Source organism: Podarcis cretensis (genome assembly GCF_951804945.1).
Source record: "Podarcis cretensis genome assembly, chromosome: 10".
Classification (NCBI taxonomy): domain Eukaryota; kingdom Metazoa; phylum Chordata; class Lepidosauria; order Squamata; family Lacertidae; genus Podarcis; species Podarcis cretensis.
The window spans coordinates 20,352,298-20,365,964 of record NC_137179.1 but is presented as its reverse complement, the minus strand read 5'-3'; the positions used below and the strand labels follow the sequence as shown (position 1 = coordinate 20,365,964).

The window sequence follows — 13,667 nt, the reverse complement described above, 5'->3', positions numbered from 1 at the left end:
TGGTGGCTTTTTAAAAAAGAAACCGTAATAAGCATATGTTTTCAGTGGTTTTCGTGCTTTTTAAAGTGGTCTGGAGTGTTGCTTGATGCTTTAAAACACTGTATGTGTATCTGAACATCCTGGTCAGGACTGGAACCTTTGACCGAGACATACAAACACATCACCTTCCTTGAGGACGCCCGGACACCTCACAACCTTCTTTTCTCCTCACCAGTTAACGGTCCGGCATGTCACGCGGGGGCGGGGCCGAACGCGCGAGCGGCAGTAGGCCACGCGGTTGCCGCGGCGGCTGATTGGGCGGCTTGTGGCCGGCTGGCGATTGGGAAGCCGGCGTGCGACTTTTCCGCGGAGGCTCCGCCCCCTTATCTCCCCGCTGCCGGGGCGGGTTTATAAGCCGGGAGGCCAGCCGGCCGGCGGGTGGGCTTGAGCGAGCTTAGGCTGCTGAGGTGAGTTGGCGAAGGGCGGGGTCCGGCGGGCGGGAGGCAGCGGTTGCTCGTGCAGCACGGGAACAGATGCCGCCCCCGCCTCCTCCGCGTGGGTGAGGCGGCGATGGGAGGGAGGGAGGGAGGGAAGGAAGGCAGTACATGGGGCGGCGTATCCCGGGGGCTGGTGGCGTTTGTGGTCGGGAACGCTGCGGGGAAAGGAACGACCGACAACCTTCGCCGTTATCCCGCCTCCGTGAGCGGAGAAGATAACTCGACGTCGCTTATTACCCCCCCCCTCCTTTTATCCATAGTTGGATGTAGCCCATAATTACAGCCTCCTCTTTTCCCACCCTCCCTTCCCGATAGCGGACAGAATTCCCCGGTGTCTTTCCTCTCGTGGAACAAAACGCCGCACGAAACCCCTCCGGTGGTGCAGGTTGTGTGGCCGCCCTGCTTGCTCCCTTTTCCTGCCAGGCAAGCTGGACGCCCTTTCAGGGGAGGGAGCTTTGAGGCCTCGGTCCTGCGCGCACTTGCTTGCCTGGGAATAAGCGCACGTGTGAATGTGGTATTAGCTGCCCTAGTGAGCGGGCGGCGGGGCGGCGCTGTGAGGCTGCAACACCGTGCGCCTTTCACCGGGAGGAGGAGCACCGCTGAAAGTAGCGAGACGGGCTTGGAACAGAACGGCGACGTGCCGCCAAATGGTTTCATTCGCTGCTCTGTGTGATGCCCTCGAATCTTCTGACGAAGGACGACACATGGCTGGGTTTTTTTTTTTACCTTGGACGCTCAGCTGCCCTTGCATTTTCAGTAAGGAATGAGGAGATGTCTTGCTCACCTGCTTCCCAACTGCTAATTTGTTGGTAATGGGTAACCTAGCATCTTTCTCAAATTGTGTTTGATGCTGGTGTGAACTCTACACACACACACACACACACACACACACACACTGCAACTGACCCACAGGGCTTCCTCTCTGGAAGTAATTTTTTTCTGCTGGTACATAGGTGAATTAACCAATTAGAAATACATAATGAAAGTCTTGTGTTCTCTCTGAAAAGATATTTAGGCACTCCTCTGCTAGCTTCGGTCTCCAGCATGAGGAATTGCTGATGCCTTATTTGTGACCCTGTTTCTAGTGCAGGTGGGGAGGGCTAAAGCCTCCAGTAGGTTGGTTTGTTTGTTTGCCTGTATAGGAAAGTGGCATATAGATTTGATGTTCTAGTTGGTACATGCATGCAAAGAGTTTAGGATAGTGATTAGTATTGGCTGGCATCTTACTGGAATGGGGAATAAGGGAAAGAAGGGAGAGACTCCCCTTCTTCAGGAATCTTATTGATCCAAATGCTGGTAGGTCTGCAGCTGTTTAAAACAGTCGCCGCCCCCATCTAGAATAGATTATGGATGAGGATGTTAAAGTGCTCTCAATTGCAAGGCTATCTGAACAGAGAAATAGTGGTTTCTGGATGCCTCTCCTGCTCCGTAATGGTACATGTTCTACAAAAGGCACATTCGACGCTCACTGCGTAGATGACAAACTTAATAGTAACTGGATGCTGAAGTTGCAGCTGTGAGGGAAAAACTAAACAGTACCAGTTTCTTTGCAGCCCTAGCTGTTTCAATGGTGCAGCTTTCACAGTCCCCGCTTTGCCACACTTCGCCTTCATGCCACTCTGAGGAAGCAGAGGAGAAGAGCATGAAACCCGCCAAGCAGCAGGTGACTCAGGGCCCTCATGGGGACAATCAGCCTCCCTTGAGCCCCCTGCAAGCAGCTTTGAGTTCTGCTGCAACGGCTTCCCAGGCGTATGAGACTTACATTGATAATGGACTTATCTGCATGAAACACAAGATCAGGAACATTGAGAAAAAGAAGGTATGTATCTCTCCTAGATTAGAGAAATGGTACCAAAGGAAACTGCCCAAACTGTGTGTGTTCATTCACTCTTTCTTGCCGTTGTCTATTGGATTGTAAGCTCTTTGAGGTGAAAGGCCTGTATTTATTGCTTATGAAAGTGTGAAATGCTGTGTAACTATAAATTTATTTCACTTAAGATACTTGCCAGCCTTCAAAATTAGATTAATAAAATACAATGGCTAGAGTTTATGACTAGAGAGAAATAAGAACTTTCTACTTTGGCATGTAATTTGCATGAGTCATCAGTATTGAGTTGGTTCAGGTGTCATGAAAAACTATTGTTACTGTGATGAGAACAAGCTTTAGGTTCATGTGTTCCCTGTATGGCTACAATGGCAAAATCCCACATCTTTTACTTCCATTTTTCAATTACAATTTTGCCAGTATGGTATTCTGGCTTCCAAACTGGCCCACTAAGTCCTAAAGGGTGGATGCTGCTGTGTGTGTAGTGTAGAGTGCATGCCAATATTAAACTGTCTACTGAATTTTGATGCAGTCTGTCAGTGCTGTCAGTATATAAAGATAGTTACAAGTAGGTAGCCGTGTTTGTCTGCCGTAGTTGAAACAAACAAAAAAATCCTTCCAGTAGCACCTTGGAGACCAACTAAGTTTGTTATTCAGAGTGTGCATGCACATGAAAGCTCATACCAATAACAAACTTAGCTCGTCTCTAAGGTGCTACTGGAAGTATATAAAGAAACCTACATGACTAGAAGTAGTTTCATGCTTAATTAGCCAGTCTTAATTCAGCAGGAAGGTGGCTTTTGCCTGCTGCAGTAGTTACCAGAGTTTGAATCATAGAAAGGCTGTTATGAACCTAACATTCACCTTATGCAACTGTAACTAGATATATTGCCAGTGGTAATATCTTAACAGTGGTTCCAGTATTATGAAATTCTTGTATTGCCATCATCTTTATAGAACTTGACGCTGAGCTGCAGCAACCTTTGCCATTCATATGAATATATTGTGTACCTCTTGCTTAAACTAACTGCCAAAATCTAATGTTTAACGTCTGCCAAAGAGGTCTAATTTATTATTTTGATGTGCATTTTATTGTATTTAAGGCTATAAATGCATGGTAGCATGTGTAGGCATCCATGTTATTCAAGTCTGGCCTATGCTTAGTCTTAATAAGTTGGTTATATATGGTCTAATCCTGTACTGTACCTGCTCAACATGTTTTCAGCTCAAACTAGAAGACTACAGAGATCGTCTGAAAAAGGGGGAACCCCTCAATCAGGATCAGTTGGTAAGCTTTCTGTTCTTGTATCTCAGATTGCTGCAAACATTTGCAGCAATGAATTCAGCAGCTCATGACAGATTTCTGAGATGCTCCTTCATGCTTAGGCAAAATACATTGGCCTAAATCTTAACAAAGAGTTATTGCACATTGTTTTCAGTGGTGTCAGTCAAGCTGAGGTCTTGTGTTGTGTTTAGGCCCTATTGAAGCTATGGGAATAGAGCTACAGGACCTACCTTTAAGCAGTCCTCTGGGCAAAACATGGCTGGGAAAATAGATAGGAAAGCAAACTACTAAAATCTTAAAATTGCTCTCAGCTAAGGTCTGTAAGCTGCTCCAGAATGATCAAACATAATTAACTTTTTGCTGAGAATAGTAGATCTGTCTTCATCCTGACTCATGCTGTTGGCTCCTTTTGACTCAGGCTCTTGGCTCTTTTCACAGTGTTTGGATAGAAAAGGTATTTTAAGTTCCAGCAATAGTAACTGTGATGCTGTATTTTCCTGTTCTTATACAGGATTGGTTATGAATTGAGGCAGCAGGAAAGCCATGAACTTTGATTTTTACATGTTTGAGTATTATGTGTGAGCGTTAACAAAAATATTATAATACTGCGCAGAGAAACAATAACTTTGATTCTTTTAAGGAGGATGGTTTGGGCTTTACACACAAAATTTCTTCAATAGTTCTCTTTGCTGCCCTCTCCCCACACTGCCATTGCCAGATTATTCTGATACAGCAAGATACAATTTATTGGTTGACAGCTAGTAGACTTTTTTGATTAGAATTCTAAGGTATATGAGCAAATGTTGTTAAATTGTATAGCCATTACTTACTTGAATGTCATGATCTTCATGACACCATAGTGGATGAATGGTTGGGAAATTGATGCTACGAAGGGGCTATTGGTACACCAAGAGTTCAGATTGGTTCCATCATATTGATGGAGATAGAAGATATTGCTGCTTACAGGGGAGGTGCTGTCTAATTGCCATTTACCGAATTGTATAGATGCAGTTTGGGCCACAGCTTGTTAGAGGTCAAATAACTTCTGGATCTGTGGTCAAGGTAAGCACTGAGAATCTTGAGTTGGAGATGTAGCCTGTGTTAATCCATTTTCCATAGTGTAACCCTGTATTATGAATAACTGCTGAAGGGAAGTATAGATACTTAAACACTCCAGCCATAGTTGTTAAGCAAGAAATTTGCAAGCTTTATGATGGTGAGTTCCTCCTGGTTTAGTGAGCAGAGTCCTTCACATGTAAGCATAATTGTTAGCATAGCACTACTCAGTTTGCTCAAGATCAGAGATGGGGAACCTCATCCCTGACTATTAGCCATGCTGGCTGGGGTTGATGGGAGTTGCTGCAACATCATCTGGAAGAGCAACTAGCTCTTTATATAAGAAGAGATAGAAGAGTATATAAGAAGAGAGGCATAACTGCTTTTAATGTTGTATTTTACATTGTTGTGACCTGCCTTGGGGCCTCATGGTGTAAGATGGGTAATTATTATTATTATTATTATTATTATTATTATTAATAATGTAGCATTCTGTAAATTATAGGTGCTTTTGTAAGTAGAATAATAATAATAATAATAATAATAATAATAATAATAATAATAATAATAGATATAAGATTTATAGCAGCCTTCGTTGTATGTATCTTCTAAAAAATCCATCATTGGTTTTCACTGTATAACCAGTACATGGCAGAAAACTTCATAATTAAAATTCTTTTTAAGTCTCCTTATAATTTAGTCATAGTGGCTGTTGCTCACACTGCTCCTCAGGTTTAGCACCTTATGACTATCAGAAGTTGAGATGTTACTGGAAGCTTTGTGTACATTAAAGGACAGTCTTCTTAAAACATCGGTGCTTCATAATTCTAGGAACTTTATACATGATGAATAATAATAATGTGTGGCTGATTACAGGAAGCTGTTGAAAAATATGATGAAGTGATCCATAACTTGGAGTTTGCTAAAGACCTTCAGAAGACATTTTCTGGGCTTAGTCAAGATGTAAGTAGATTGAATTATTGACTAGAAATGGGTTGGTGTGGCTTAGGATCCACTTTGTGAGGGGAGGCGGGCTTTGTTCAGGTTTTCTTTATCCTTCCCCCATCCCCACTTGTCTGAGAATCTGGAGTTGGGTCTCTACTCTTGTATGTCCGGTGCCTTCTTGCATATCAGCGCCAAAAATGTTGATATGGAGTACTCCTCTTCCATCCCACCCGTCATTCCATCCTACCCTGATATGAAACACTACCCAGAAACTTAAGCTTTGAACATTTGTTGTATGATAAGTGGAATGATTGTAGAAGTTGAAAGGTGTTGTTAGAGACTTGAGGAAAAATCTTTAGCACCTTCATTTAGGAAGATGACTTAGGTAAGACTTTGGATTGACTTCTCTGAGCTACAGTCCAGCTGCTGGTCGGATCTGTCAGAAACTTGTGTAATATGCCTGTTTTGTTTTTATATTAATACAGCTTCTGAAAGCACAGAGGAAAGCACAGAGAAGGGAGAATATAATGAAGCTTGAAGCAGAGAAGAAGAAACTTCGCACAGTACTGCAGGTCCAGTATGTGTTGCAGAGTTTCACTCAAGAGCACGTGCAGAAAGACTTCAGATGTGGCTTGAATGGCGCAATATTTTTGTCTTCTAAAGAACTAGACTACCTCATTAATTTTGCAAAATTGACCTGCTCAGGAAGAAATGAAGGTGTGAGGTAAGTAAATGTGTCTTTACTTAAATTGCAAAGCGAATCTGTGCTAGCATTTGGACATTTAGCTTTATTAGAAGTGTAGTTTTGAAACCTTATGGGTTTTCCGCATAGGAGGCCCTTTCAGGATAGCTCTTTGGATGAGCTGCCTCCAGCCTCCTTGCTGCTGGTGCTTTCTTTCCTCCTTGCCACAGTCATTTTCTCACTTCAGAGAGAGCGAGGTTAGCAGGTTTTTGTCTGCAAAGTGAGGAGGCACCCACTGTTAAGGGAGCAGTTGTTTGTCACTTAAGATAGTGGTGGGAATTGGATCTATCAGTGACAGGCAGTTCCTTCCTTTTTTGCTGCTGTTGCTTCATTGCTCCTTTACGTATGATGGAGCAAGAATGGCAGGAGCCAATCAACTCTTGGTAGTGGATCCCTTCTAAGTCACAGCCTGTCAACAAGTGCCCAGCCATCCTGGTGCTCAGTGCTTGGCATAGTTTGTTTTACAGAACTTTGTGTTTAGAAATATATATATTATTCCTTTGGGCAGCCTTTTTAAACCTGGAGTGGTTGTAGTCTACCAGGTGGTGGTAGTCTACAGTTCTCATCAGCCCCAGTCAACATGATTGATGATGAGAGTTGTAGTCTAGCAAGGGCACCAGGTTGGGGAAAGCTGCCTTAGGGTAACAAGGCTGTTAGAGCTGGCTTTGTGGCTTTCACCTGTTTGTTTATCCCAAAAAAAGGACTGGGATATTGTCTGAACAACTAATGGAGCACCGTAATATGTATTCTGAGAACTGAGCTGAGATGTTGTGGCTTAGTTCTCTGAACGAGGAGACTTCATACGCAACACTAAATGAAATCATATTGCATGTGCAACACAGACTACTGGCTAATCTTGGGGATACCAGTGGTATCAACATCTAATTTGCAAATTTGGGTTTTTAATTGAGCCTTTTCAGAACTTTGCCATAATGTAGTCAAAGCCATCCTGGGGAAATCCAGGCTGATGTGCTTATTCTTCCCAGAAACCTTAGTGTTGCTGTCCTCAAGAGAGACCCTATTGGCATCTGCTAAGACCTCCTGCTGCTCAAATTGTTGTTCTAAAATTTGAGTGTTTTGATTTAGTTGGAGAATTGCCTGTTTTCCTCTCCACACACACACCCCCACCCCCACATTTTTTTTCTTTTGAGAATTGTGTATGTGTTTTGTCTCTTTTTGTGGGGGAGGGGGACTCTGAATATCACCAGTTTCTGTGACTATTTTGTGGTTGCTAAAATAGTTTTTGAATAAGTTATCTACAGTAAAATGACACAGTTATAAATTCAATTAGAATTACTAGTTTTCTCAACTTAACATGTGATTTGGTAGACCTTTAGGCTCAACTTGGAATGGAGCCGTACAAGTCTTATTATTATTGAAACTTATTAGATAGCCTGAAGGGAATACAATTTGCATTTGCAGGCAAAATATACTTGGCTTTCGGGTCTTCTGAAAAAAACTGAATGGTGTGCATTGTGCACTTGTACGTGTTAAATTGGTACTAAGACTTACTAAAAAATGATGTTTTTTATCATTTAACTGTTTCAAAATGTCTCATAGGAAGTGGTTTGTAACTAAATTGGTGAATTTGGTGTTGGCATAACTCGCTAAAGGATGTTTTTAATTACATAAGTCAATTCTGAACAAAAAAACCAGTTACTGCTTATAGGGTACAAGGCACTCTACCATCCCTATTATATCAAACAGCCATCTTAAGTAAAAGTTCATTACTTTCTTGATCTAGCACTGACACTTATTTTTCCCCTCTGACATGAAGTGTTGAAGACCAAATGGAGCAATCATCACGCTACTTCTGGGATCTGCTAGAAGGCAGTGAAAAAACAGTAGCTGGGACAACTTGTGAGTAGCCTTTAGATATTTTTGCATCTAACGTCTACCGTTGGGATTAGAACATTTATTCCAGTTCAGAAACATACTTATATTGTTCCTTCCATTGCTCGAAAGAATTATTTTGTAGGTCAGTAACTGCTGTTGCCTGGTTAGGGCAACATAAATGCAGATGGTTTATAACTGTTTAGAGATCCCCAGCATGGCCTGTAGTTCCCCACTGCACATTTAGGGCAATATCCAATATGGCATGAAGAAACATGACAGAACCTCCTCTTCCTTTCCTCTCCCTGCACCCACAATCTGCTCCAGAAGACTCCCAACTCTCCAGAACAGACCTTGAGTGTGTGCAAGGAATGCAAAGAGGAAGTACTGCTAGATGCATTGTGCTCAGTCTGTTATCATGGGTGGGAAGTCATTTTGCTTAATAAGCAAGCCACAATATTATGTAGATGTACTGTACATGGGATTACAACAGGTGAGTTCCCACAGCTGCAGGAACCATGTTTTATCTTGGTATATAATAATAATAATAATAATAATAATAATAATAATAATAATAATAATAAAAAATTTTATTTATATCCCGCCCTCCCCAGCCGAAGCCGGGCTCAGGGCGGCTAACAACACTAAAACAGTACAACATTATAAAAACATTATAAAAATTAATTAAAATCAAAATTGATGGCAACCATAAACTAAAGTTTTGTAAAGATTGCCAAAGGAGGGAGTCAGGCTGCGCCCTGACCAAAGGCCAAGACAGCTCTGTCTTGCAGGCCCTGCGGAAAGATGTCAAGTCCTGCAGGGCCCTTGTCTCTTGTGACAGAGCGTTCCACCAGGTTGGAGCCGCAGCTGAAAAAGCCCTGGCTCTAGTTGAGGCCAGCCTAACCTCTCTGTGGCCTGGGACCTTCAAGGTGTTTTTATTTGAAGACCGTAAGTTTCTCTGTGGGACATACCAGGAGAGGCGGTCCTGTAGGTACGAGGGCCCTAGGCCGTATAGGGCTTTGAAGGTTAAAACCAGCACCTTAAACCTGATCCTGTACTCCACCGGGAGCCAGTGCAGCTGGTATAGCAGCGGATGAATGTGATCTCTAAGCGAAGACCCCGTAAGGAGTCTTGCTGCGGCATTCTGCACCCGCTGGAGTCTCTGGGTCAGTCTCAAGGGCAGCCCCACGTAGAGCGAGTTACAATAATCCAGTCTGGAGGTGACCGTCGCATGGATCACAGTGGCTAGGTCAGGGCGAGAGAGGTAAGGAGCCAACTGCTTAGCTTGGCGGAGATGAAAAAATGCCGCCTTTGTTATAGCTGCAATCTGCGCCTCCATGGAGAGGGAGGTATCGAAGATTACACCCAAACTCTTAACGGACGGTGCTGGCACTAATTGCACCCCCGCAAGAGATGGGAGTTGCCCCCTCAGTCCCATGTCGTCCCGTCCCAGCCAGAGGACCTCTGTCTTCGAAGGATTTAACTTCAACCGGCTCCCACGTAACCATCCAGCCACAGCTTCCAAGCATCTGATCAATGTGTCTGGGGCCGAGTCAGGGTGGCCGTCCATCAACAGATAGAGTTGGGTGTCATCAGCATACTGATGGCAGCCCATCCCAAAACTCCGGACAAGCTGGGCGAGGGGGCGCATAAAGATGTTAAAAAGCATCGGGGAGAGTATCGCACCCTGGGGCACACCACACACCAAGGAGTGGCGGGATGACAATTCCCCCCCAAGTGCCACCCTCTGTCCCCGACCAGAGAGAAACGAGCGCAGCCATTGAAGGACTGTGCCCTGGATCCCCACGTCGGCAAGGCGGTGTTCCAGAAGTTCGTGATCGATCATGTCGAAGGCTGCTGACAGGTCTAGAAGAATCAGCAGCCCCGACCCGCCTCGATCCAGCTGCCTGCGGAGATCATCTGTTAGGGCGACCAGAGCCGTCTCGGTCCCATGACCAGCACGGAAGCCGGACTGGAATGGATCCAGAGCCGATGTTTCATGCAGAAACCTACCAAGCTGTTCAGCAACCGCTCTCTCAATCACCTTACCCAGGAATGGAAGATGCGAAACCGGGCGGTAATGGGATAGATCTAAGGGATCTAATGATGTTTTCTTTAAAAGCGGGCGCACCACTGCCTCCTTCAGTTCCCCTGGGAATGTCCCGGTGCCAAGGGACAGATTGATGATATCCCCCAGGGGGGCCCGCACCTCGTCTGGACACGCTCTAATCAGCCTGGACGGGCATGGGTTGAGAGGACAAGTGGTGGGCTTTCCAGCTCGGAGGAGTCTGTCCACATCGGCTGGGGATATCCGGTCAAAGTGGTCCAATACTGAACCCGAGGACAGTCGAGGGGCCTCCAGTTCCTTTATTGTATCCAAATTGGCAGGGAGGTCATGGCGGAGCAACAGGACCTTCTCCGCAAAAAAGCTCGCAAATGCCTCACAGCTGTGTGTCAAATTGTTATTTAAATTTGGCTGTCCTTCGAGGGACGTTAAAGACCGAATTATACTAAATAATTGTGCCGGGCGAGAGCTAGCGGATGCAATGGAGGCCGAGAAGTAGGACTTCTTAGTGGCCTTCACTGCCATCTCGTAGGTTTTCATAAAAACCCTATAAGACGTTCTTGAAGCTCCGTCACGGGCACCCCGCCATACTCGCTCTAGCCGTCTGAGGTCCCGCTTCATTTTCCGGAGCTCCTCGGTAAACCAGGGAGCCCGGTTTCTGCGGGGTCGCAGAGGGCGCTTAGGTGCGATCTCATTGATGGCTGCCAGGAGCTGGGTATTCCAGGCCTCAACAAGCTCAGTCAATGAGTCGCCAGGGGGAGAAAGGTCCCGCAAGGCTTGACGGAATCTATCAGGGTCCATCAGCCTCTGCGGGCGAGCCCAAATCGGCTCGCCACCTAAGCAGGGTGGGGGTGGAACGCCAATCCTGGCTTTCAGAGCATAGTGATCAGACCATGGCACCTTCATCGAAGGAAACATGATCACATCTATACCGACACCAAAAATCAGATCCAGCGTGTGGCCTGCTTGATGTGTGGGGCCCGAAACAAACTGGGAGAGCCCTAGTGTCGCCATGGAAGACACCAGGTCCAGAGCCTGTGAGGAGGGAGTGGCATCAGCATGGATGTTGAAGTCCCCCAATACCAATAGGTTAGGGAACTCCAAGGCCCAGCCGGCCACCGCCTCCAGCAGGCCTGACAGGGTGGCTGCTGGTGCGCTAGGTGGCCGGTACACCAGCCAGACAGCCAAGCTCACCTCGGAGCCCCACACTAGGCCAACACATTCAATGCCGTGGATCGATGGAGATGGTAGAGCCCTGAAAGAACAATGTTCCCGGATTAATAACGCCACCCCTCCCCCCCGGCCCACAGTCCGCGACTGGTGGAGGACGGAGAAACCCGGGGGCGCCATCTCTCGTAAGGTAACAGTATCCCCTTCGCGCACCCAGGTCTCAGTCACACATGCCAGGTCAACCCCCTGCGAGGTGAAGAAATCTCGCAGGGTGGCGGTTTTGTTGCCTATAGACCTGGCATTGCACAACACCAGTGACGGAGGTGAGTAATCCTTGCTCACCCTACCCTCGTCTCTCGGGATGGGGCGCAGATTGGAAGGGGTACGAGCATATCCGTATCTCGATCCCCTTCGCCTATGACATCTGCCCCCACCGCCATACCTCCCTCACCCCTCCACAGTAGGAATCCCAAGCCTCATACTCGCCTCCATTTACAAAATATAAAAGCAAACAAACAAAAAACAATTACACCAAAACAAAACCAATCCCCACCCCACTCTACAACCACCCCAACCCAACCCAAAATAAACCAAAACAAAATAAAAATACATGGATAAAAACCACCATTTATGGTGGTACAACAAAGTAAAAATAAAAACACTTTAAAATATATAAAAACATTTAAAACAATTGCTGCAGCAGCACCAGTGTCCTTAAAGTTGTGGCAGTGATGAGTGTGGGCCCCGCCCCCTGGCCTGGTGGAGAATGGGCTAGCAGGGGGAAGAGCCCTCCCCACAAACGCACGGCAAAGCGGCAGCAGCAATGTCCCGAGGCCTCCTTGGAGCCTTATATGCTGAGGTGGAGTATGGGGCCCGCCCCCAGGCCCAAGGTGGAGAATGGGCATGCAGGGGGAGCGGTCCTCCCCAAGACTCACCGGCAAAGCCAAAGCGGCAGCAGCAATGTCCCGAGGCCTCCTTGGAGTCTTTTATGCTGAGGTGGAGTATGGGGCCCGTCCCCAGGCCCAAGATGGAGAATGGGCTAGCAGGGGGAAGAGCCCTCCCCACAAACGCACGGCAAAGCGGCAGCAGCAATATAATTAAGGTAGACCAGCACATTTATGGGTGTGACTCCAGGAGATTTGCTGGATAGGGAAGTTGGTCTTTTAACCAATTGTGAGTTCAGCATCCCTGTGTTTAAGGCATATATTCTTCAGAGTATATCTCAGGATAACTTCCCAAGGCTGCATTATTATTTTTTTAAATCTTTGAGGATATGACAGTCTTTTACCAATAAGCAAATTAGTTCTTGAAATCAAGGGTGTTCTGTGGATGTTCTCAGTGTTCACAACTGTAAATTTTTTTGGTCTTTTGGTTAACTGAAATCCCTGAATTACATTTCTCTTTCAAACATCCTCTTAAGTATTTACTTAAAAACATTTCCAAGAATATATTGTGCCAAGAAAAAAGTTTTATCTTTGTTAAGATGAGATGGTGTCATATCCCAAAACTGAAAACTCATTTTGTGATCTTTTAATCTGCTTAACATTCAACTCTCTGTCCTCTAGATAAATACCTGAAGGATTTGTTATCTAAACTGTTAAATTCTGGTTATTTTGAAAAAACTCCTGCTCCTTCCAACATACCAGTAAAAGAGGAATCAAAAGAACTGTCTACAAGACCTGAGTTGTGTGAAGAAATGCAAAGACCTGAAAGAACAAGACAACCCTCAAATTCAGAGCATGTCAGTGAATCAGGTAATATATTTGTAGAAATCTTAAATTCTTAACTGCTGATGCAGTACTTCAGATGTATGTCTTAAATTTTCATGTCAATTTATATAGCTTAAATTTTTAGCTAAATAAGTTATGTATATTCTGCTCTTCACCTTATTTAGGCTTTCTTGCTGGTTAAAATCAATTGTACCACAATAATAAAAACAATCCTAGCTGTTTGGGATTAATTTTAAACTTTCCTACTAAATGTATTTAGTAAGAAATACAGAAGAAGTTGTATGACTTCTTACTCTAATACTGGACATTAGCAAATTCTCAAAGAGGTGGTTGCTAGACTAGCCTGAAATGTAAGTCATTTTGTTTGGTCCCCTGCCCCCTGCAAAAGTGAATGTGCTATGGATGCTTAGAGAAGTAAACTGTTTTCTATCATTTGGCTTTGTGAGAACTTGAATCTAAGTTATGCAATCCTTCTTCCTAGCACCTCAAATGGAGCACATTCAGTCTGAGATACAGCCTCAAGAGGTAAGTTATTAAATG

At 45.0% G+C, this 13,667-nt stretch overlaps 1 protein-coding gene across 8 annotated transcripts in view; it reads left to right on the top strand.

Annotated features, from left to right (window-relative positions):
- The first annotated feature begins 288 nt into the window (after nt 1–288).
- CAPRIN2 (caprin family member 2) overlaps nt 289–13,667 on the top strand; it is a 31,481-nt gene continuing 18,102 nt past the window's right edge. For 2 of the 8 annotated variants that reach the window (XM_079992237.1, XM_079992233.1), the window contains exons 1-9: nt 1,270–1,292; nt 2,030–2,295; nt 3,527–3,589; nt 4,592–4,648; nt 5,519–5,605; nt 6,073–6,311; nt 8,107–8,189; nt 12,963–13,151; nt 13,609–13,652. In XM_079992237.1, coding sequence (XP_079848363.1) covers nt 1,289–1,292; nt 2,030–2,295; nt 3,527–3,589; nt 4,592–4,648; nt 5,519–5,605; nt 6,073–6,311; nt 8,107–8,189; nt 12,963–13,151; nt 13,609–13,652 — 1,032 coding nt within the window. In that variant the 5' untranslated portion in view covers nt 1,270–1,288. Of the gene's footprint in view, nt 447–1,269; nt 1,293–2,029; nt 2,296–3,526; nt 3,590–4,591; nt 4,649–5,518; nt 5,606–6,072; nt 6,312–8,106; nt 8,190–12,962; nt 13,152–13,608; nt 13,653–13,667 lie in introns of those variants that run through there. The other 6 variants (XM_079992239.1, XM_079992238.1, XM_079992240.1 and 3 more) reach the window with 4 other exon arrangements.